Source organism: Onychomys torridus, chromosome 1 (assembly GCF_903995425.1).
Source record: "Onychomys torridus chromosome 1, mOncTor1.1, whole genome shotgun sequence".
Taxonomy (NCBI): domain Eukaryota; kingdom Metazoa; phylum Chordata; class Mammalia; order Rodentia; family Cricetidae; genus Onychomys; species Onychomys torridus.
In genome coordinates, this window is record NC_050443.1 from 156,636,575 (window position 1) to 156,661,881 (window position 25,307).

General features: G+C 44.2%; 1 protein-coding gene across 2 annotated transcripts in view; it reads left to right on the plus strand.

Annotated features, from left to right (window-relative positions):
* Pde6c (phosphodiesterase 6C) overlaps positions 1–25,307 on the plus strand; it is a 55,022-nt gene that overhangs the window by 14,928 nt on the left and 14,787 nt on the right. For both annotated transcript variants that reach the window (XM_036203965.1, XM_036203975.1), the window contains exons 5-15: positions 323–397; positions 1,430–1,494; positions 1,591–1,657; positions 3,146–3,193; positions 9,206–9,355; positions 10,278–10,421; positions 11,903–11,971; positions 13,665–13,811; positions 14,049–14,156; positions 14,585–14,694; positions 22,623–22,710. In XM_036203965.1, the coding sequence (XP_036059858.1) occupies positions 323–397; positions 1,430–1,494; positions 1,591–1,657; positions 3,146–3,193; positions 9,206–9,355; positions 10,278–10,421; positions 11,903–11,971; positions 13,665–13,811; positions 14,049–14,156; positions 14,585–14,694; positions 22,623–22,710 (1,071 nt within the window). The remainder of the gene's footprint in view (positions 1–322; positions 398–1,429; positions 1,495–1,590; positions 1,658–3,145; positions 3,194–9,205; positions 9,356–10,277; positions 10,422–11,902; positions 11,972–13,664; positions 13,812–14,048; positions 14,157–14,584; positions 14,695–22,622; positions 22,711–25,307) is intronic.

Here is a 25,307-nt window from a genome sequence, read left to right on the forward strand (position 1 = left end):
TTCAGTTGTCTATAGAAACAGATGCTATGCATGGAATTCTTTGAACCCTATGCAAGCATTTGGCATATATAGTTCATTCAATCATCACAGAAAGCTGAAGTTGAGCTATCCCCATCTTATAGATAAATAAAAGATAAGCAACTTGTACATAGTCACAGGCTCATAAGCAATATTGCTGAGAATTACAGGGATTTTTTTTTCAAGCCTAAAATTCCAGAACTATGTAGATTAACATAAAGTATGTGAGTGCACAAAATTTAGATAAGGTATGGTGAATTGTGTGACAATTTGCTTAGTAATGTTTAAATATAATTGCCTCTAGGAATTTTATGATGAGTGGCCAATCAAGCTTGGAGAAGTTGAACCTTATAAAGGACCAAAGACTCCAGATGGCAGGGTAAATGTGAACATCTTCTTCAGGGCTATCTGGGTACGGTGCCAAGAAACTGAAGTGGTCAGAGGAAAGAAATTTCACTGGAACCCTGCCAAGCTCTGTCTCATACGGCAGGGTGGACCTTCACATCTCATTGAATTCTTGCTTTCCTTTGCCACAAACCCTAAACTTGGTGGGTGGGTCTGTGGTTCTCTGAATGAGGGAGGCATCAGAGCCATTGGTGCTGGGTTTCTCTGTGTGGAACAGCCCTGGCTGTCCTGGAACTCACTCTGTAGACCAGGCTGGTCTTGAACTCACAAAGAACCGTCTGCCTCTGCCTCCCGAGTGCTGGGATGAAAGGTGTGTACCACCAACATCTGGCAGCACAATTTTTTAGGAAGTGCTTGGGCCCCTTTTTAGTTGGTGCAGGATGGGACCCCTGGGGGCTGGGCTAGGTTTTCTGCCACACTCAACTGCAAGCTTCATGGAGGCAAAAGAGCCTTCGTTCACCACCACCACATTCTCAGCTCATGGAAACAGTGGGAGGGCCTGGGAGGGCCTCAGATTCTCCATCTGCCCCAGTCCCTTCCAGCATGGACCTCTGTTGTGGAGGTGCCCGCTGAGATGAGCTGTGAGAGAAGGGCTGTGTGCTCACGGCATGATCAATGTCTGCTTGCAGTTGATAAAGTGTATGTTTCTTCCCCTAATGAAGTCATTAATGTCACCTACACATGGACAACAAGAAGCAATCCGTTAAAAGTAAAGACAGAGTTGCTGGTGGTTTAATTATCAGATTCCCCCAAAAGTTATTTGGGTAAATTCAGCTTTTTAAAGTGACACTGAGCCCTCTCTTATTGTGTGTATGCAGTCAATATTGTCTCCTATCTGATTACAAGCCTGTAACTAATATATGAGTAGTTTAGTAACTTACATTATACAGACAACTATGACCAGAAAATCAGATGCTATTTATTAAGAATTTTAAAGCACTCACCCTCCAGGGAATATCATTTTTGTGGGAAATAATACTGTGCTCACAATCTCCTTCCCTCCTAGGAAATCATCTTTTATAAAGTCATCGATTACATTTTACATGGAAAAGAAGAGATTAACGTGATTCCGTGAGTGTTTCCCTGAAATAGCCATGGGAGTTGCTGCTGGGGTTTGGTACCTGATCATTTTTATAAATGCCAATGACTTTTCTAACCTTCTCCAAGGTCGCCGCCTGCAGATCACTGGACACTCCTTAGTGGATTACCAGCATATGTTGCTGAAAATGGATTCGTAAGTCATTAGACAAACTTAAATGCTAACTAACAGTGTGAAACTCTTACTAGTTACAAGGTGAATACAATAGTTGAACCAAGAATGCATGAGATAAGGGTGAGACGAGCACTTTCCCTGGTACAGGAGAAAGGGAAGGAAGCTAGGAAAGACAATGTAAGTTAATCAGAGCGTTGAAACTATATGGGAATATTTAGTTAACTTGAGAAAGATTCATCCATTTTTCACGTTATTATTCTGAAGAAGCATAATTTTTAGACATCCATTTAAAGCCAGGGATATTCAAAGTCAGAGGCTGTGACTCTCAACACGTTCAATTCCATCTCAAGTGCTCAACGGTTTTAATAGGACTATGAATATGTTCGCAAAGTAAGGGATGAAAAATATGTCCATGACAGGAAAGTTAGAAGAAAAGAACTGATTGGTTTGCATCTTCAAACCACACTCAGGAGGGTCCACAAGTCCATGAAATAATGTCAAACATTCAATTAGATTGTGAAATTAACAATGGCACCAAAGAGTCCTCAAGTTCTTAAAGTATTAACACTCATAAAAGCAGCAAGATGGAGGGTGTGTGGGAGTGCGTGCCTATAATCCCAACAGTGAGGAGCTGAGGCCAGAGGATTGCTAATCCCACACAAAGCAGAGCTGCACAGAGAAATCCAGATCCACACAAAGAAACAAAGAAACTAGCGCCCCCCAAAGTAAATGTGCGCAAAAATGTATAAAAGCTTTGGAAGATTTCCACATTGTCTTTGTAAGACTAGTAAAAAGACTAGATATGTTTCATCCACTCGTAAAAAGCGTTTAACTCCCACAATTTCCACGGCTCACAGAGCTTGGAGTGGTAGGTGAGATAATCCTTCAGACCTCACCCAAAACTGTCGGGTGTTTTTCAGGAATTTTGTGATAAGGTAAATGTTGGTAGCCTGCACCCTCCACGGTAGAAGTGTTTACACCAGGTGAATGGCAACTTACACAACCCTGGTGTTCTCCCCAAACCCTAGCAGGAGAACCCATCCCACTAGCTCTCTTTGGAGATGGCAATTCGAGGTTCATCCAGTGAATTTGAACAGAGCACTGAACTTTTGTGGACTTTAATGTCCTCATCTTTAAAAGGAGAGGACTACTCAACCGTTACCATCCAGGTTTGAAATACTATCACTTAAGTTGGACTTTGGTTGAAGTAAAAATACAGTCTTGTGTCTTGGGTTGAGGAGTTGTTGGAAGTCGAAGGCTGTCATGTCACGTGGAGGTGGGAAAGTAGGGAGGAGTAAAGATGGCACCAAATGTCAGTCAGCGATGTAGCAGAAGAGGAGGCGACTCCAGTGAGCCTATGGTAGGCCAATTAGACATGGCCTAACCTAGGGAGTAAACACGTTAGCAGCTTCGTGGGAACTCTCACTCTGGAGGCACTCTTTACCCCCGTGGGCTTCCGTGGTCCCGACCTCACCATGTTTCAGAAGGACTCTGTCTCTTGCTTCACAGATCTGCAACATGCTGAATGCCCCTGCGGACGAGTACTTCACATTTCAGGTAAGGGCAGCCATGACTCTGCCTCATCCCTCAGGTCTAGAGGCACAGTCAGAGCTCTCTCTTCCTCCTTACCCGCAGAGTCTGCTTTCCTTGTGCCTTAGGTGTAGATAGCAGGCACACAGCGGGCCCAAGTTGCAAAACTGTAGCTGGGCCAACGGCCATCAAGAAGCAGATTCTTCAGTAAAGAAGGGGCCTGAGAGAAGAAAAATAAAGAAGATGGAAGATTGTGTGTGTGTGTGTGTGTGTGAATGTATGAGTGCTCACTGAAACACTTCCATTTCCTTCCATAGAAGGGAAGTGTTCTCTAGGGGCAACAACCGAGGTTGGTGAATGACAGGACTTCATAGCTCTTGTCTGCTCTTAGCTGGAGACACTATATGGCCCAAATCCAGCCCTGGGGTGCCATTCTCAGCAGCCTTTCATACAACGTACTGTAACTGTGATCTAAAACAGAAGAAGATTCCTACTGGGTCCTGGATTTTACCTCTGTTTTAATCACCATTCAGAAGTCCACTTCCTGGAGAATCTTCCATTTCCACAGGACAGCCCTCCAACCAGTCCCTCTGTATCTACTGTCTGGGCTAACCCATTTCTGCCCACTGTCACAGCTGTGGTTTGATGTCACCCCTTAGAGTTCATGTGTTGAAAGCTCAATCCCCAAGTTCATGTACATACCATTTCTCGATGGGTATATTTTGAGGTAATTCAGATAAATGAGGGTGGAGCCAGAAGGCACAGGGCATCACCAGCTTCCCAAGAGAGACTTAAACTAACACTTTCAGGGCCTCCTGTCCTGGGATGCTCTTTGCCATGCTATGATGCAGTGAGCAGCCCCTCTGAGATTATGGAGCCATGCTCTCAGGCCTCTCACATCTCTCAAACTGTGAGAAATATAAATTCACTCTTTTTCTTAATAAATTACCCAGCCTGTGGTATTCTATTACAGAAGCAGAAAAGAGATTATAACAATAATAAGATGTAGGGGTTCATCTTCTTTCTAGCTTCATCTAATTCTCCAAAAGGACTTGCCCATCATCTCTGCTAGACCTTCCTGGTCCCTTGGGAGAACTAGATGAAATTGCTGTACCAGAATGCTGCAGCCTCTCTTCTATGCATGCTGGCACTCCTGTGTCCTGCATTTCATAAACATTAAAGCCCTGATCTGAGTCAGGGGTAGAGACTGCCCTCCCCAGAGGGAACTGCTAATGTTTGTCTTTCTCTGTGCTGTAGACACATGGAGTCCCACTGATGCCTGAATGGAAGAGCTAGTTTCCTAGCCCTGTCTTGGGAAACCTGTGCACAGCTGTTTGGTTAAATGGAGGTTCCCCGGCTCTGCCTGCCCATCCCTTTGCTCACTGATGTGGAAACACACAAACACCATATGGTCCTGTTGCTCCTTGTCCCACCTTTCCTGCAACCAGAGCCTGCTTGTGATTGTGTTGTGCCCAGCTCTGACCCTTAAATCTATAGCAATTGTGTGCCAGGATAGATGGCCCTGTAAGAAAGGTAAACAGTGAATTTTTAAGTGTCTGAACCTGGAGCAGCTGCTGTGGAATCAGAGTGAGGATAGAGTTCATTTGGTATAAGCAGATGCCCACTGAGGTCTGAGGGGGTCCTGGAGCAGTGCTGTGAAGAGGATGGGGGGACCTTTTGTGGCTTTAGGAGTCCCTGTAATGGTACAAAACTCCAGTCTCCAGTGATCTCCCAGAAACTCAGCATACTTCAGTGTGGTACCCATGGAAATGTACCTGTCAGAACCCCAACGGTTCAGGGCTGCTGTACTCAACAGTCATGTTTGTTCCAAGGCCCTGCTTCCCAGATAGTGAATGAGTATGGCAGGCCCATCCCAGGAGGCAACCAGAATCTTCTGGTGGGCAATATTGACCTCTGAAAAACCCAGCAGTCCTGTGTGTTGTTCCAGAGCTGCATTGAGGTGATTTGACTCGCCTTTGGGTCAGTCCTTTTGTCCATAGGCTGGGTGGGACCCTGTCTGTCCTACTGCCATTTCCAGCTCCCTCACCATATCCCCTCCCAAACATGCCCTGTGTAGCAGCCCCCAGAGCAGATATGTGATGGCGAATCTGCCACCTCTAGAGCATCAGCTTCTTTCCACACTCTGCCTCCTCATTCTTACTCTGCAACTCATGCCCTACCCCGCTTCTCATTATTCCCTGTTATAAATGTTGAATGGAAAAAACAAACATTGAAAATGAGCTGTTTGGGGAGCAAACCAGCAGAGGCAGTGGTTCTCAAACTGTGTTCCCTGGGGATCAATGTATATGTTTCCTACAGTGTCATAACAGCAACAGCCAAGTACCACTTACCCCTTGAAACCACGTGAGAAGTATTAGCCTGTTGTTCCAAAGGCCAGAGTGTAAAATGTTTCCTACTGGTCTAAAACCAAGATGTCAGAGGACAGTGTTCCTCTGGGAAGACGCTAGAGAAGAACCTGTGTCCTGACCTTCCCAGACCCTTGGCTCCTGTGGGCTGCTGGGATTACATGGTCCACACCCTCTCCCATCTTCCACATCAGCAGTTGGACCACCAGACCCTGCTCTGCCAGATATTCCTTCCCTGATTCTGACTTCAGTAGGCATCTTTGGCCAGGGAGTCTTTGCTCTGCTTACCAGTCAGTGTTCCCTCAATTAGACTAAGGGATCCTTCCTTTAAAGAGGTTGTCAACTCTGGGATGGGGTGGGGACAGTGGTGGAAGAGTCCATAGAATTGTCTCAGTTAAAAGTTTTTCTCCTAAATTTCAGATTTCTTCTATCATTTTGCAGTCAAAATCTCTAATTAACAGCAAAACAATCAAAGATGAACAAATAGCAAATGGACATTTACTAGTACATCCAGAAGCAGTCAGTAAAGCTTACTTTGGAAGGTTTAAGATTACCCATGGCCAGGTGGTGGTGGCACACACCTTTAATCCCAGCACTTGGGACGTAGAGGCAGGTGGATCCTTGTGAGTTCGAGACCAGCCTGGTCTACAGAGCAAGATCCAGGAAAGGTGCAAAAGCTACACAGAGAAACCCTGTCTCCTAGGTGGTTTCCAATGATGGAACCTTGAGAACATGGTATACTGCATCCCTTTCTAAAGCTTTGACCTTTAAGGCTCAGCACTGAGGTTTCTCTGTTTTTCACTCTAAGGACAATGACTGGTGATAAATAATGAATAAGTTATATGTACTACTTGTTGGTATAATAAATAATCATGTGTTGAAAATTACATGCTCAGCACTATTCCACTACTTACACGAAACTGAGAGTTTATATAATAGTCTCCACCCTTTGATCAGAAAAACCTCAAAGACCCAAACCAGCAACTTGGATGCATTTGGAAAACACAAAGTGTGCGAGCTGGGTGGGCAATGAGTCCTGTTTGAATTCTGAAAAATCCAAGTTCCTTGTGGGTTTAGGAAAGTCGGAGAAGGCTCCATGGATGAGCCAAGATTCAGCCTAAAACCCTGTGGGAGGCTAAATAAGCCACGAGATGTTTGAAAAACCATCATTGTGACATGCTGAGTCTTTTGAACCCTTAGCTACATACTGTACAAATGCACCCTGTGGTTCTCTTACTTGAGAGGGCATCAGAATGGCTGAGGGACCTTGTTTAACATAGACTGTGTATGTCTAAAAAGAATCTGTTGTGGGGATGGAAAGATAGCTCAGTGGTTAAGAGAATGCACTTCTCTTCCAGAGGACTGGAATTGGATTCCCAGTACTCATTTTGGGCAGCTCAAAACTGCCTGTAACTCCAGTAAATCTGCTGTCCTCTTTGGCATCTATGGGCACTGCACTTACATGCACAACCCCCCTCCCCCCCCACACACACATATGTCCGTCCACCCACTCACCACCCTACATGTATACATATCTTAGGGTCTTTACTGCTGTGAAGAGACACCATGACCACAACAACTCTTGTAAAGGAAAACATTTGATGGGGTGGCTTACATTTTTAGAGGTTTAGTCCTTTAACATCATAGTGAGACATGATGGTGTGCAGGCAGACATGGTGCTTGAGAAGGAGCTGAGAGTTCTACATCTTGCTCAGGCAAAAGGAAGTGGTCTGAGACACTGGAAAGTATCTTGAGACCTCAAAGCTTGCCTCTATAGTGACACACTTCCTCCAACAAGAGTACATCTACTCCAACAAACCTAACAGTGCCACTCCCCTTAGAGGCCATTTTTTTTCAAACCACCACAACATATAATTAAAATTTTTTAAGTATATATAAAAATAAAACATTTTTTAAAAGAATCTATTGCCTTTGGTGTATCAGGGTTTTTCTTTTGGACCACCAATCAGCTCCCAAATCATGACACGTGGACTTAATATTAGTTATGAAGGCTCAGCCTTATCTTAGCTCTTATTTTAATCTGTTTCTCTTCATCCACATTTTGCCTCAGGTCTTTTTATTTTCTTTCTTTCTGTGTATCTTACTTTCCTGCCATCTCAATGTCTGGCTGGCTTCTGCCCTGGGCATGTCTTCCTCCTTCTCCTCATTCTCTTCTCATTCCTTTTGAGACTAGATTTCTCCTCCAATATATTCTCTCTCCCTGCCAGCCCCACCTATCCTTTCTCTGTCTAGATATTGGCCATTTAGCTCTTCATTAGACTAATCAGGAGCCTTAGGCAGGCAAGGTGAAACAAATGCAACCCATCTTTACATAATTAAACAAATGCAGCATAAACAAAAGTAACACACTGCTGTGGAATGTTGTTCTGTATGTTGCAAATGTGTGTTGCTTTGATTGGTTGATAAATAAAATGCTGATTGTCCAGTAGTCAGGCAGGAAGTATAGGCAGAGTAAGCAGATGAGGAGGATTCTGGGAAGAGGAAGGCTGAGTCAGGAGTCACCAGCCAAACACAGAGGAAGCAAGATGACAAGGCAGAACTGAAAAAAGGTACCAAGCCACCTGGCTAAATATAGATATTAATTATGGGTTAACTTAAGTTTAAGAGATAGTCAATAATAAGCCTGAGCTAATGGCCAAACAGTTATAATTAATATAACCCTCTTTGTGTTTACTTGGGGGGGGGCGCTAGTGGGAGAGATTTGTTCTGACCGTTGGCCAGCCGGGACACAGGAAAACTTCTAACTACAATACATCTTTACACAGTTAAAGGAATATTCTGCAGCATGAACAAATGTAGCATATCTGTGCCTTGTTAAAATAATTATTCCACAACACAGTTTGGATCACAGTTTGAGAAACACTTCTGAAGTTATTTGTCTGCATCCCTCCTGCTAACATGGGAGCATCTTGACATAGGACCTGTGGTTGACTTCTTGTAACTCTAGCAACTGGCCTGGGTCTTAGTTTGTCATAGAGTCTCACAGGTTTTAGTAATAACAACATACCATAAACTGAAAGACTATCTCGATGGATTAGACAGAAATTATACGAAGTACTCAACAGAGAGACTCTAACATAAGAAATTAACTACACAAACATTGCAAGATGGAAACAGTGCAAAGGAAACTGAGAGGTAACATAAAGCTAAGAGGCCCTGTCCATCCCCAGGGGTGAGGATAAAGGGGAAGGCTATAGTGTCAGAACACAGTTGCCCTAGTTATGGTACATTTGAATAGAGGGCCTGGGGTACTTATCCTAACTATGTTCTCACCCCAAGATTGACTTTAAAATAAGCTGAGTGGCGGTTGGGTAGTGGTGGTTGTAGGTATAATAGAGGGTGTGTTGGGGTGATGGGGTATTTCAGTTGATTCTAATGGCAGTTGAAATTTTCCATGAGAGATGAACATCCACATAAGCACAAAGATATAAATTTAGCAAGACCCCATAAGGTCTATGAGTTGTATATTGTCTGTTTCTTGGTTTTGGGTACTGTACTGCAGTTAGAGGAGTTGTTTCCATTGGTAGGGGCTGAATGAAGAGTCCATGGATTTCTCTGTACATTTCTTTTGAAACATCTTGTAAATCTATAGTTGTTTAAAAATTAAAAAGTGGAAATATTAAAGTAACTTAAGTTCCCTTATTGTTTATAGAAAGGACCGGTCGATGAAACTGGCTGGGTCATTAAAAACGTCTTGTCCCTACCTATTGTTAACAAGAAAGAAGACATTGTGGGAGTGGCTACATTTTACAACAGGAAGGATGGGAAACCCTTTGATGAGCATGACGAGCATATCACTGAGGTAAGTGTGGGGAAGAACAAGAGAGGCGGCGGAACATGATGAAATCGTGGCGGCTGCATAGCTACTCCTTGGTCTGGAATGACATTCCAAAGAACATTTAAGACACGAGTCTCACAGTTGTAATCAAGATGCTGTTGTGGGGTCGTTTCTGTTTCTGGATTTCTATAAACTGCAACCTTTTATGTTCAAGTATGAAGTTTTGATTTTACCCAAATTCTTTCCAATCCTATAAAGACAGCAAAGAATATTTTTATCCCTCTCCCCTTCCTCTTTTATAATCTCTCCCATTCTTGGCCTCAAATGTCTGCCTAATTTTTAGGTCCTACTTTATTTTATTCTGTTTGTAATTCCTTCTCTGCAGTAGAATATTCTGGAAACATGGCACCTGAAAAGCAAAGCTTAGTCAGTCTTACTGTCTGGGCAATAAATTCAGATTTCTTTTTCCTTATGTTGATATGAAGCGCTGGGTTGGCAGAGTGGGTCGGGAAGGGCTGGTGAAGTCCCATCCCTTATCTGAGGAGCAATTGTAAATTGGTAGCTTCTGAGGAAGGGTCAGTTTTCTTCAGAAAAGAGCCCCTGAGAAGCCACCCAGTAGATGGTCCCACCCCCACGCACATACGGGCAGCATAAGTGGATCCAGTGCTTAGTTTAAACACAGAGCACATGAAGTCGAGAGGTAGAAGCAATGATGGAGTGGCAGGTGAAGAATTGGGAAGAAGAAATCGCAGGTGAATTTGATCACAACACAATATGTGCACACATGAAGTTCTCCAGCAATAACTAAAACAATAAAAGTAATTTAAAAAAAGAACTGGGTTGGCCATGGTGGAAGGAAGATCATTGTAAGAGACTGCATATTGTTGTCCGCAAAGCAATTTATATTAACGTTAGAGGATTTGAGTCACTGTTTCTTACACTCCAGACTTTAACCCAGTTTCTTGGATGGTCTCTTTTGAACACCGATACCTATGAGAGAGTGAATAAACTGGAAAGCAGAAAGGACCTTGCTCAGGAAATGATCATGAGCCGCACAAAAGCCACCTCCGATGAAATCGGATCTATTTTGGTAAGTGAGGAATCCAGTCCTATGGACGATGGCATTTCACCTCAACTTCTGGAAATCACCTAATGACTGGGAAGTCAGACCAATGAGAAGAGGCTTAGTTCTGGGCTAAGGAGAGGAAGACACAGTGAGGTGTTGGGAGGAGCTTGGTCAGCCCAGGGGGCTAGCCTTTTTGGAAGTCCAGACTGCAATGTTCCAATAGCACTTTGTGGGTGTGTGGGAGCAGAAGCAGCGACATCTAGATTCAAGTATACTAGTGAGGAAAACAAGGTTTAGGAGAAGAGCAATGTATCAGTCAGTTATTATCCTCTAATGCTGTGTAACAAATGGTGTATCAACTCAGTGACCTACCTTATTATCTATGTTTTATGTACATAGCTGTGGGTTAAGCAGACTCTCACTGACCTTGGTGACCAAGCTGTGAGTCTGGTTTGCTCTGTGGCCTCTCGTCTTCTGTGGACCAGCAGCAAACTGGTGACTTAAAGTTTTTGCTTACATGGTGGTCTCTAAAAGTCCGGACTTACTGACTAAACCAAATCACATGATCAAGTCCAATATCTTCTGATGAGGGAGCCAGTGGATTTTTGCTGACAATGTTCTAATTACCTCAAAATAAGGGAACCACATCACATAATCACTTTTTTTAAATTTTGGTTTTTGGTTTTTTGAGACAGGGTTTCTCTGTGTAGCCCTGGATGTTCTGGAACTCACTCTGTAGACCAGGCTGGCCTCAAACTCACAGAGATCCACCTGCCTCTGCCTCTGAGTACTGGGATTAAAGGCATGCACCACCGCTACCTAACCACATAATCACTTTTAAAATTTTTATTTATTCTTATTTTATGTACATTAGTGTTTTGCCTGCATGTATGTCTGTGTGAGGGTGTCAAATTTTGGAGTTACAGACAGTTGTTAGCTGTCACATGGGTGCTGGGAATTGAACCTGGATCTTCTGGAAGAGAAGTCAGTGCTCTTAACTGCTGAACCATCTCTCCAGGCCTCACATAATGACTCTCATTTTTGCCTTTTCCTAGTTCCTTTTGTTTTGAGTGTGATTGTAGGTAGAGTGTGGTGGGGCATTGGCTTTGTTTTGCTGGAGCCATTAAGAGTTAAAAGAGATCTGACTAAAGTATTGGGATGATAAGGACGAGAACAAGTGCATGGACCACGTGAAACTGATATTGGCAGCTGGAAAAAGAGACGGAAACCACTGTTTCCTTCTTTCCTTCCCTGCCCACCTGTAGCCCACAGCTTAGTTTTAAGATGGTTACGACTGCGTTTTGGAAAAGGAGAGAACTCAGTCGTATTAGGTTATTGGTCTAATTCTTCCTAATCACTTGCTGTAAGGCTCTTCCCATACAAAAATCTTTATATGTATCAGATGTGTAGCCTATTTTAACTGTATCTTAACTGGTTTTGATAGTAGAGGGATCGGATAGAAGTCTTTGTAGGAACTCCACACTTTGATTGCTTTCCCATTTCAGAAATTCAAAGAGAAGTTACACGTGGATGCAATTGAAGAGTGTGATGAGAGACAGCTCCTGGCCCTATTGGTAAGAATTCCCTGTGATCCCCATGTTCTTTCTGTACAATCTCTTTGGGCACATATTCTCATTTCTCAAGTAAATGTTGAGTTTCCTCTTCCTTGACATTTTCCAAGACTGAAAAGAAAGACTTCTCCTGAAGACTCATCCTTTGGTTTCCTGCTTTTCCCCATCATTGTTCAACATACTTCAATCCACAGAGATCATTTAAAACTGTAACTAGGGTTGGGGATTTAGCTCAGTGGTAGAGCATTTGCCTAGCAAGCGCAAGGCTCTGGGTTCGATCCTCAGCTCCAAAACAAAACAAAACAAAACAAAACTGTAACTAAACCAGATGACTAGAGGAGGCCCCTCAGGATCTAGGGAGACTATGGCTAGGTTTATCTTAGTAGTTTCGAGTTACAGCATAGCCAGAGGGCATGCCAGGGTGACAGAGCCCAGCCCTTCTCAGGGCAATGACCATGGTGGGAGAGAGCACCCAGAGGGAGGGGTGCACAGGAGCTGTGTGGTCTACCCCACACCTGCAGGGGAACTCGGTTCAGGGACTATTGGCACAGTGCACATTGTACTCTCTACACTGTGCTGATGAGACACAGAAACACAGAAAAGCAGGCCACTTCCTTCCATGAGCTGAATGTTCCCCCGAGATCCGTTCATACACATTTCAACACCAAATGCCATATGCCTGCTTTGAGCAACACTATAGTTTTTCGGGTGCCTGGGTTGCCCTCTCATGCTCTGTTCCTTTCTGACTCCCAGTGACTTCCTGCATCCCCTCGTCTGTGTTCACTATCACCTGTCTCTGACTTGTTTCCCTTCTCTCCTTCTCTCGGTCCCCTCTTCTGTTTCTTCCCCTCAGAGATGCCCCCTCAGAATCTCTCCTCATTTGATTAGCGGGAGCCTGTTCCCAAGCATTGTTTATCCCACGGCACTGAGTGCATGGTGCCCTGTTCTCTAAGAATCCTGAGCTCTTGCCCTTCATTGGTCTGCCTTTGATAAGCATCTCACTAATCTAAATTCCTTATTGAAAACATTCTTTTTTTTTTTTTTTTTTATCTCCTGAGTCACAGTCGTGACCGTGTTCTTCGTTAACCTTCCTCTCGCCCACATATTCCTAACTCCTTTGTGGTGGATTTAAAATAAAAATGTCTACTCTAGAAAGAGAAGAGTCTCTGGGATTGGGTTGGAGTCAAATCCACTTAGAAAAATTTTAAGCATGGCTCTATATTGAGATTCGACTGGTCATCAGCCTCTGGTCATTGTATAACTGAGCTGGTACAAGGGAGAAGGGTAGGAGCAGAGAGGAAACAAGAGGCGCCCCTGACCCCGTGGGAGAGAGAGAAAGCACCAAGAGGCAGGCCTTGGCTGTGGTGCAGGGACTTGTTTGTGGTTTTCTTTTATCATCGTATCTCTTTTTAATTCATTGATAAACTAATTGTGCGGGGGTAGATGGGAGTGAGGGCTGGATCATGAACCATGGTGCACAGGTGGGGTCAGAGACTAACTCCTGGAGTCGGTTCTCTCCTTACCATGCGGATTCTGGGGATTGAACTCAGGTCATCAGGCCGGGTAGCAAATACCTTGAGCTGCTGAGCCATCTCCACAGCCCCTCCTGTTAACCCTTTACTGTCATCGATATTGTGTGTGTGGCGTAAAGGGCCATCAGCTGAATGTAATCTGAACTGATCTGTCCTTTCAACAGAAGGAGGACTTGCCGGACCCGAACACAGCAGATCTGTATGAGTTCTGTTTCAGCGACTTCCCGGTTACCGAGCACGAGTTGGTTAAATGTGGGCTGCGGCTGTTTTTTGAGATAAATGCGGTGGAGAAATTCAAAGTACCGGTAGAGGTCAGGAGGCATTTTGCTTGAAAAGCAGTTTGGTTCTGTTGCGGTGCCTCACTGATGTTTTCTACAGTTCCAAAGATTAGCCCAAGTTAGGATTTCAAATTATCATTAACTTTGAGAATGCACTGGCTTAAACTCTGTCAACAGGACCAGTGCACCTTTTTAGATAAGCATGCCCCAGGCCTCCTACCCTTTAGAATTCTGTTCTAAAGTCTGAACAGTGTTGTCTTTGGATAACAGGTTCTTACCAGGTGGATGTACACAGTGCGGAAAGGGTACCGCTCTGTCACCTACCACAACTGGCGGCATGGATTCAATGTGGGGCAGACCATGTTCACTTTGCTGATGGTAGGTACCAATGCTGGAAGCCTTGGCAAAGGTTTGCAACTCTGAATAGTTCGCACTTGACAAAAGAGGAGAAGTGGCTATGGCTTGTGGTGTCAGAGCTATCATTTGACATTCACAGACAGGATCCCACAGACTCACACCCTTCTGCGGCTGCTGCCAGAGATGCGGGTCTCCCTGGGCACTCGGCTAGATTACCAACCAGAAATCCATATGCTTACCATCTTAAAGGAAAACCCAGATATGTCCTAGGTTTTGAAACTGCCTGGGATGACACAAGACTCACTAAACACAAAACTAGCCTTTGGTGGAAACATGGTGAACACCCCCCACCCAGGCCCTGGGGCCCCACCTCCCTCACAGTAAGACTGGGCTATGCTGGGTATAAGATGTATTGACCTCTACAAATATGTACTCACCCGTCTTTCTAGACAGGGAGACTAAAGAAATACTACACAGACCTTGAAGCGTTTGCCATGCTTGCTGCTGCCTTCTGCCACGACATCGACCACAGAGGCACCAATAATCTGTACCAAATGAAGTAAGTGAGCGTGTGCACTGTGGTGGCCTGTGCTGAGGGATGATAGAAGATGCCTGGGGAGCAAGACAGATCTCCCCTGTCCTCCACGATCCACAGCCTGGTCACCTCTTCCACCTCACTTATGGTCTCAGGACTATTCTATCCCTCCTGAGCTACACTTCCTGCTACGGCATCTGCTCTTTTCCACCATGCTCGCCTGCCTCCTTCCCTTCTGCTTTCACTTCTGAGGTTCCCCAGCTTCATTCATGTAACTTTAATCGAAGTATTGAATTCACATATCCAAGGGTATTCATCTTAGGCTTGCACTAGTGTATACCCAGGGAATGTTCCCTGCTCAGGCTAAAAACCGTGTCTTTTGGGGCTTGTAATCCTTTGCTTCCTGGCCCTTTGGTTCTGCCACGCTGCCTCTCAGCTGCTCTTCCAGCTCAGCATCATGCCATCTCCTTCTCTGGTCCCGAGGAAGGAAGTGTAACGATGCAGGTGCAGACTCACGTCAGACAGATTTAGATTTACCAGCCATCTGCTTTCTAAGCCCTGATTTCCTCGTCTGGACAATAGGAATCAGAATAATGATATGCAGCTGCAAAGATTAGATAGACTCATGCATACAAAATCCTCAGCCACACATCACCGTCAGTTCTAAAAAAATGACCCACCATCCTCCAGTGGTAGTGAAGTGTTCCAGGGATGATAGACTTTGGGGTGTGGGTTTGTGGGCTCCAACTACTTCCTGGTTGAAAAACCTTAGGCAACTCACTTATTTGGAGACTCAGTTTCCTAACTTGAAAATGGGTATAACATTGCCCTGTCAATGATTTTTGTGGAGTCAAGTGAAATTACTTCTAGGAATCCTATGTGCCAGGGACTTCAGATGAAGGCACTCTGTGAATGCAAAGCACATTCCGAACAGTGTCTTCCCACTTTGAACAACTGCTATCAACCTTCATCTTGAAAGAAACATCTCCACTAAAGCTCTTTCCCAGGCCATCGCCATGCCTGAGGGGCCAGCCCATGCTGGCCATTATGTCCTCACTAAAGCAAGGGTCCTGGGGGAGTCGATGGAGTCCTCTCATCCTGCTCCAAAGAAACTAAGGCTTATCGGGCCTCTCTTTTTCACTTAATTTTCTTTCTTTTGTTCTTTATTTCTTTCTTTCTCCAGATAGTGTTGCTATATAAAGCTAACCTTAACCTTATACTCCTCAGTTGGGGTTGCAGTTGTGAACCGCCATGCCTGGTGTGTTGAACACCTCCTGTGTGCTGGAGGCGGATCTAAGCACGTGGTAGGCCTCGTCTTATTTCACCTCCCGCTGCCTCACGTTATCTCCCTCTCTCACAGGTGAGTAAACAGACTCAGAAAGAGGAAGTCAGACTTGTCTTAGGTTATTGTCAGCAGCAGAGCTGGACGAGGTACCTCCTTGCCTGTGGGCTTTCAGGATGGACGGAGACATATCCCAGACCTCACGTTGGCCTGGTAGATAATCTGTTGGTCTTTTACAGCCGTTTCTCTTCTGCAAATTGGACAGAAGGGATGTGTGGTGACAGAAGAGTTTCTTGACATCAGGCTGGAGTCAAGCCCATCTTCTTCATCCTCGGCACAGGTTGGGCCCTCTGGCAGTCCCATTGTTCCTGGAATCATATACAGTCTCACACTGCCCTTCCAAAAACCCCAAACAACAACAACAAAAACCAGCAGTGAGCCCCTTCGTGTACTCCTGGTGCATTGGAAGAATTGCTCAGGATTCCTTAGCGATTCTGCTGCATTGGCAAGTGCAAAGGTTGTCTAAGACAGAATTGTCCTCTCACTCTGATGGTGGCAGAGTGAACAGAAACCGTTGGGACACGGGGGCACTTTCTGGCTTGACCCTCCGGTCTTATCACTTGCCTCCAGGATGTCTGACCCCTTATCTCTCGGACTCAGACTCTGCCCTCTGACAGCCCCTGAGAGCTCCCCGCTTCACGTTTTGATGATTCCCCCAAGTTCCTGTGTACTCTTTGCTCACTTCGTTTGCCCGGCCAGTTGGTTTGTTTCAGCCTGTCCATGTCTGTAGATTCCTTTCCTCTCTCGCCCCCGCCCCCCTTGCTCTCTTATTTCTTAATTCTCTGATATTTCCATCTCCTTGGACAAATGCAGCGACTGTCAAAAAAGTATTAAGAATTATAGATTTCCCTTTCATTCACACCCCCCCCCCCCCCCCCCCCCCCCTGTCCATCTTCCTGTGTTTTGCAGTCTGCACTGATTATTTCCCATAACGGAGGATCCATCTGCTCACAAGGCAGAGCCCTTTTCTGGTGTGATTCTAATGACAGACTGTTATCTTTGATATTGTGTTGAAATTGGTCTTCCTATGCATAATTTCTATTTCTCTTAGTTTGGGCCTCTGGACCTTCAGGAATAAGCATGGTTTCTCACCCATTGTCCCTCCTTCATGTGTTAAAAAAATTATAACATCTTTCTTACCAAAATATTTCCTTTCCAGGCTGAACACACTAATGTTTTGAACACTTTGAGGGGTTTGCCTAGTAGGAACAGGGTGTTGCTCTATAGTACAAGCAGACTCAAGCTCATGATCCTCCTGCCTCAGCTTCTTTCATGCTGGGATTATAGGCATGTACCACACTACCCAACTTGAGCTACTCTTTAAATAATCCCCACCAAATAGTTTTGTTTATAATGATTCTCTGCATTCCGGCATTTTCATGTCATTTCAAAACTAGACATGCCTTGAAGTACTTTATATTTAATCCTACTGAGATTTCATCTCCTGAAAGTTAGGGTTCTACAAAACTGTTAAAATTACATTTATTGGGGTGTGTGTGTGTGTGTGTGTGTGTGTGTGTGTGTGTGTCTGTGCTTGAGCACCACAGCGCATATTTGGAGGTCAGAAGACAGCTTTTGGGAGCCAGTTCTCTCTTTCTGCCCTGTGGGTCCTGTGGGTATCAAACTCAGGCTTGGTGGCAAGTACCTTTACCCACTGAAGCATCTTACCAGCCCTTAATTCTTTAGCCTACTCTTAATTGTAGCTTGGTATTCCTGTGGGACTCCCAACAATGGGAGTGTGTGTGTTGGGGGTGAGGAGTGTCTATTGTGATGGTGTTGTGTTCCCCAAAATATTGTGCGCCCTAATAAATTTATCTGGGGTCAGAGAACAGAACAGCCACTAGATACAGAGCCAAAAATGGTGGCTAGAAAATGGGTCAGAGCAAGCCATAGCAGAAGCTGGGCAGTGGTGGTGGTGCACACCTTTAATCCCAGCACTTGGGAGGCAGAGCTAGGCGGATCTCTGTGTGTTCAAGGATACAGCCAGCATGGCAGACACTCGCCTTTAAACCCAGAGAGCAAGCCTTTAATCCCAGGGAGTGATGGCAGAAAGACCAAGATAGATAAGGTGTGAAGACCAGAAACTAGAAGCATTTAGCTGGTTCAGCATTTGGCTGGTTAAGCTTTTAGGCTTTGGAGCAGCACAGTTCAGCTGAGAGCCATTCTGGATGAGGACTCAGAGGCTTCCAGCCTAAGGAAACAGGATCAGCTGAGGAGCTGGTGAGGTGAGGAAGCTGTGGCTTGCTCTGCTTCTCTGATCTTCCAGCATTCACCCCAATAACTGGCCTCAGGTTTGGTTTTATTAATAAGACCATTTAAGATTCCTGCTACAGTCTCTGACTCTTGCCTGCACTTAGGACCCTTCCCCTCCTACTGGCTTGCTATATCCAGCTGGGATATGAGGATTTTTGCCCAGTCTTATTGCATTTTGTTTGACCATGCTAGGTGGATATCCTTGGGAGGCCTGCTCTTTTTTTTTTTTTTTTTAAACAGAGAAGGAGTTGATTTGGGGGAGAGGGGAAGTGGGGGAAGCGACTGGGAGGAGTGGAGGGAGGAGAAACAAAGGTCAAGATGTAATGTATGAGAGAAGAATAAAGGAGAGAGAGAGAGAGAGAGAGAGAGAGAGAGAGAGAGAGAGAGAGAGAGAGAGAGAGAGAAGACAGACAGACCCATCTAAGTCACACTTTGTCGGACCATGATTTAAGATTTTTTCCCCCCAGTTTCTTGTCATGTGGAAATCAGGCAGTCCTGTTTCTATGATGGTCATTTGAGCATTGTGCTTCAGGACAGAGCTGAGGGTGAGGGCAAGGCTCCAGGTACATGACCGGAAAGATGCTTCAGGAAATCAATTGTGAGATAGTGAATAAAGCCACACTCCTGGATACCATTCTAGCTATTTGAGTGAAAGATGGGTGAACACAATATCCCAACGTTCTTGGAAGATTCCATGAAGAAGGCACCGGCCCAGAGGCTGGCTGAAATCGCCACCACCCACCCCACCACCCACCCCCTTGTCCCTTGGTTTCCACAGAAGAGCATCTCATACCACCTGGGCATCATTGTCTCATCCTGAATCTTCTCTGAAGTCCTCAGTGATTATTTATAGGCAATCTGTTTGAGCTGTTACAGGACCAATCTCTCTGTTCCCTCATGCACAAATCCCATCATTTTCTACTTCCTGAATTTCAAGATAAACCTGGTGTCCAGCCTTTGGTTATGAAACCATCATCTCAGAATTTCCCAGGGAATATTGTAGATGGTCTCCCAAGGGCACGTATCCTCAGATATTGTCCCTGGGATGATCAGATGTCAGTCAACTGGGCTGAAACGTCACTCTTCAATTTCATCCTGTGTCACCCCTGTTGGAATTGTAATCTTCAAAGATTATTCCCAGGAAGATAAGGAATAACCAAACCGCACACATCACCTATGTGATCCAAGCTTCTCTCTGGTCATTTTCTCCTGCACAGTTAGACAACATCAGTATGAACTGTATGTTTTTAACACTTCAAGCTCATTGCAGAGACTGTCCTAAAAACGGAAAACTATTTCTGAATTTTATATTTTTTTCTTTCTCCTTAAGATATCTTCAAAATCTTTAGTAACTTCTCTGAAAATTGCCATTCTAGGAAATTATCATGTCAAATTAGTTTTCTTCCATAAATACATGTGTGTGAATATGTATGCATGTATATATCATATATGTATATTTGTAAGTCATCTGCAGTTACCCAGGCATTTGTTCCTAATATTTCAGCATGTGCCTCCCAAGCATAAGAGGGACACAACACAGTGGCCCCACCCCAAGGAAACTTTACAGTTGTGCTGTGATATTATTTGATTCAAACTAATTATTAATAAAATTAAAATTAATGATTTTTTTCTAGTTATCTCAAGTACTTCAAATTGATTCGAGATAAAATCAAGAATCATTTGTTGCATATCATGGTTGATGATCTTTAATCTCCTTTAACTAAAGGTAGTTTCTTCATTTTGTGTGTCTTGGGATACCGTTTTTTGACGAGTCTAGGCAAGTTATTCTCCAGCACCCTCTCCGTCTGGATGTACTTAATGCTTCCTAATCACTAAGTATGTCATAAGTATTTCTGGCAGTTCTTTCTATGTGCACTGTGTCCTCTGGATATCGGGTATCAATGTGTCCCATTATCTGAAATTTTAAACTGCTTGTGGTTTAGATGGACAGAATGCTGTCTGTTATTCAGAACTCTCTCTGTGTAGTGGAACATTCCCCAACTCTGTAACAGTAATATTTCAAGTGTTACTTTGAGAATGAGTACATATTTAGCTTCCCAATAACAAATTTGACCAATTTAAATTTTTAATAATTTTTATTAGTTCTTTGAGATTTTGTACATGTTTTAATCATATTTACCCCTCTTGTTCTGACTCTTCCCAGATCTACCCTTCTCCCCTTCCCATCCACCCAACTGGAGCTGCCCAAATATTCTTCAGTGTGTGGTCTTCCATGGAGTCCAATCTATTTATCAGGGGCCACACTTAGAGGAAACGGATCCTTCCTTTTCACCAGAAGCTAACAATTGCCAATAGCTCTATAGTTAGGAGCGGGAATCTGTGCTAACTCCTGCCCCATGCTGGGATTTGGTCTGGTTTGGGCTTGCGTAGGTCTTGTGTGTGGTGCCACCCTCACTGTGTGAGTTCATGGGTGCAGCTGCCTGTTGTGTTAGAAGACACTGTTTCCTTGGAGTCATCCACTGCCTGTGGTTCTTACTCTGTCTGCCCCCTTTCAGACATCTGCTCCCTATTGCACAGTGATCCCCAAGCAGTGGGAGGAGGTAGTGAAGAACATGTATCCCATTTAGGACTGAGTTTTCTGCAGTCTCTTAAAAGAATTCTACATTCTACTCCTCTAATTGAAACTGAACTTAAAAAGAAATCTCCAGTGCTGATATCCTGCAGATACTAAAGTATTTGTTTTAAATGATCGATTATTGCTGTGGAATGTTCTGTATGCTGTGAATATATGTGCTATGATTGATTGATAAATAAAACACTGATTGGCCAGTAGCCAGGCAGGAAGGATAGTGTAGGCAGGACAAGGAGAGAGGAGAATGCTGGGTGGAAGAAGTCTGAGTCAGGAGACGCTGCCAGCTGCCATGAGGAGAAGCATGATGTAAGATACCAGTAAGCCATGAGCCATGTGGCAATTTATAGATTAATAAAAATGGGCTAATTTAAGATATAAGAACAGATAGCAAGAAGCCTGCCATGGCCATACAATTTATAAGTAATATAAGTCTCTGTGTGTTTAATTGGGCCTGGGCAGTAGCCAGGTGGACACAGGAAACTCCAGTTACAGATTATAATATTGATTATTGCATCCATTGGTGACTTGGCAGTGTCTCCTCCCCACAAATTTCTGTTCTTTGCGATGCAAAATGAAAATTCCCTAAAGCCTCCACCCATGATTCTGATGTTTTCCTTAAAAAGATTTATTTGTATTTCCATGGAAAATCTTCCCCTAACCTGCAGAATTTTGGTCTCAACCTCTTGTCACTTTTCCTTCTTTTTACCTTTTTTCTTCTCTCTTTCTTTCTTTTCTTTCTTTCTTCCTTCCTTCCTTCCTTCCTTCCTTCCTTCCTTCCTTCCTTCCTTCCTTCCTTTCTATTTTGTCTTTTGAGACAAGGGTTCTCTGTGCAACAACCTTGGCTGTTGTAGCCCAGGCTGGCCTCGAACTCACAGAGATCCACCTGCTTCTGCCTCCAGAGTGCTGGGATTACAGGTGTGTGCCACCACTGCCTGGCTTCCTTTCACCTTTTGATATTTGCTGTGTCTTCCCCTCCCAGCACAGGTGGCATTAAAGAAAAAACGGTGTCGCGGAGTGGGGTCTTCACTCACATAGAGCTGTCTTTTAGGTCTTAGCAGATGGGCAATCTTACTTTTAAATGTATGCCATTGCCTTTGGGAAGAAAGAAATGGCACTTTATACTGACTTGTATTTGTTTCCTGGAATTATTAATTAATTAATTTAGTTTGTGTATGTAGCCTAGGCTAGCCTCAGTTTTGTAATCCTCCTGCCTCAACCTTTTGGTTACGGGTTTGTGACCCCCAGGTCCAGCTTGGAAACTCTTAATGGACACTGTCTATGCAGATAGTTCATGACCTTCTACAGTTGCTGAATGTTACCTAAGTCATAGGACAGCACCATGTGTCCAGAGAACCTAAAGATTTTATTATAAATCAAACTTAATAGTTCAAATAATTCAGCCACTTAGATATCCCTCCCCCTTTATTTTTTACTTTTTGGAGACAGGGTCTCACTCTGTAACTGGCTGCCCTGAAATTCATTATGTAGATCAGGCTGGCCTTGGACTCACAGAGAGCCATCTGCCTGCTTCCCAAGTGCTAGGCTTAAAGGTGTGTACCACCATGCCTGGCAAGTAATACTTTCTTACCTTCTAAATTAAAAATAATCTTTTCCAATATTTCGTATTTGGCCATTTCATAGACATTGAGTAGGGAAGGAGACAAGACATGAACGAGAATTCTAGAAGAGTGAAGATGCTGTATTGGATGGATTTCTATGTAATCTCTAAGCTGCTGAAGCTATGCTGTATCCTTTTCTTCCTAGGTCCACATCTCCACTTGCAAAGCTTCATGGGACTTCTATTTTAGAGCGACATCACCTGGAATATAGCAAGACTCTCTTGCAGGATGAGGTAGGGGAGTGTTCCTCACAGGAAGCTTATAGGTTCTGGATCTAAGACTACCCCAAGTTCTTGGGTAAAAAATGGTCTTCAGTGATAACACTGGCGATGTGTACCCTTATCCAAGTATAGTTTGCATGTCCTTGCCATGGCAGAAGTTGCTATACTGCATCTAGGTTTTGAAATATCTAGCTGCAAGAAGTTAAGACTGAGAAGAAAAGAGCACAAAAGTCACAGAATCTCCGGCCCCTTGGTAAAGAATGTGAGCGGGCTTTGTGCACCTTGAGCATCTATTTATAAATGTAGAGGGGGAATAACAGCTAGGCAGACACTTTTTATTACTCACCCATGGGCACACCTTGCAGAGTATGGTACGGACCTTGGAGAAAGTCAAGTTTTGGTAAGGTAGGCTCGGATAAAAATACAAGATAAAATCAAACAGCTTCCACAAGAGAGGCCCTGTATCAAGCTCTATTCATGGGAGAAATAAATCCCTTGAACCTGTAGGATTGGCACTCACTGTATACCACTAACCTTCACAGGGAGTTAGCATCACATGTTCACAGGAAAACTGCACTCTGGAGGATGGGCTTTTTCCTCAGCTTCTGAAATAAGGCCCTAGTAAAGGCCGAGGAAGGAAATAGACCTGTTCCAGTCTAAAGATAGTACACATACTGGTTTTGGGACAACGAAAAGGAAGGGTAGCTGAAAGGGATTCTGGGAAATGAAATTCTCCTGTCAATGCCTAGTTTGTTAGGAGCCTTTGTTTTGCTGTGGGACAGTCTTTGTGGGGCAGTATTCCTGAAGAAGTATTTTCTGCGCATCCCTCTCCATACCACAGTGAGACAAAGAAAATTCTAATCTGTCAGCCACACTTCACCTGGTAAGGCAAATGTATTTAAAGAAATTAGAAGACGCCCAGTAGCTTACATGTTTTCCCTTCTGAGTTTTGACAGTTTGTAAGAGAGGTGCACTTTTCCATCTCTGTTTTTTCGCAGTCTAACCTGGTGTGGTGGCTGGTCTTGGTTGTTCTCTTGACACAGCTGAGGAGAAGGAGCCTCAACTCAGAAATCACCTCCATTAGTTTAGCCTGTGGGCCCACGTATGAGGCATTTTCTTGATTGTTACCTGATGTAGGGTACTAGCCCACTGTGGGGCAGGCAGTACCACCCCTGGGCAGGTGGTCCTGAGTTGTACAAGAAAGTTTGCTGAGCATGAGCCTGAGGACCAAGGCAGTAAGAAGTGTTCCTCCACTGGAGCGTACCTCAAGCTCATGCCTCAGGTTCCTGCTGTGGCTTCCCCCAGGGTTGGGCTGTAGTCTGCAAGCTAAAACAAACCCTTTACTCTCCATGTTGCTTTTGGTTACCAGTTTCAGAGACGCAAACTAGAACACCTGGCTTTGATGGCTATGCAAATGATTATTATTTTTTCTAAAAAGGAATATTGCCTCTCAGTAATGTATACTGCCTTTTCAAGGACCTGTCTACACTGTGATTTAACCTCTAATTGCAGATGTTTAAAGCTTTGTCAACATGGTTGCTAGACAACACAATCACACAGCCTATTTATGAGCAGTCAAATTGACCATAACAAATGGACACTTTAGCTCATAATGTATGCCTTTACAAATGGACACTTTAGCTCATAATGTATGCCTTTTATATTTTAGGAAAATAGTGCAGCTCTTTTTTATTATTCTGTAAAGAAAATAAGCCCATAAAAGTTTTCATATTTTTAACAAGAGAAATCCTTGGAATTTATTCAGCAGTCTTGGCTCTTGTGGGCATCACTCAGACATTTTGTTTTTCATATTGTAATACATTGAACTGAAATGTCCTTATTGCAAGTGTTACAGCTGTGGAGGGAAAGGTATCCTGGATACCTACAGCTGTGAGGAGAAAGGTATCCTGATTTGTTGGTAAGTCAGGCTACACATGAAGCTGGGGTCTGGGGCGGGGGGAGTCTCCTCGCAGGATGTGGCAATCCTGCTCCTCCCAGAGAGAGTCCTTACAGCTAAGACCTGCTCTGCCGGGCTAAGGGAGTTTCCCCGGCAGAGGTATCCCTTTCACCTCAGCTCTGGCCCAAGGTGTTACTTCTGCTTCACTCTGCTAAGGGGAAACCCTGCAGCAATCTGCTCCAGCTCCAGTCATTACTTCTGCTCCCGACAGTTTCCCAGCGGAGGTGTCCTCTGCTTCTTCTGCTCTGCCTCCTAAGGGAACTTCCCAGCAGAGATTCTGCTCCTTTGAGCTGGTGAAAGATCTTCACCCAAAACTCCTTCATGAGATTTATTTGGAAAAGAGGAATCTGGAGAGTGGCTGGCTCTGCCAGGTGGGGGAGGAGGACAGCGGCCAACTGAACAGGCAGAGGGGCTTACATAGGGCTTCTTAGGGGCGGAGTTTTTCCAGGGAGAAGATTTTCAGGGGGGAATTGGTCAGATTTTGATCCTCTTGAGCTAGGACAAACTCAGATTGACTAGATTTTGTGCTCAGGGATTGGTTGGTTTCATGTTCAGTTGGTCAGGGGCAGATTTGGCTCTGGTTTCAGGGTCAGGGTGGGTTTCTTTGGCTGGCCCTTTCACCCTACACTTATCTTTCACAGAATTTGACACA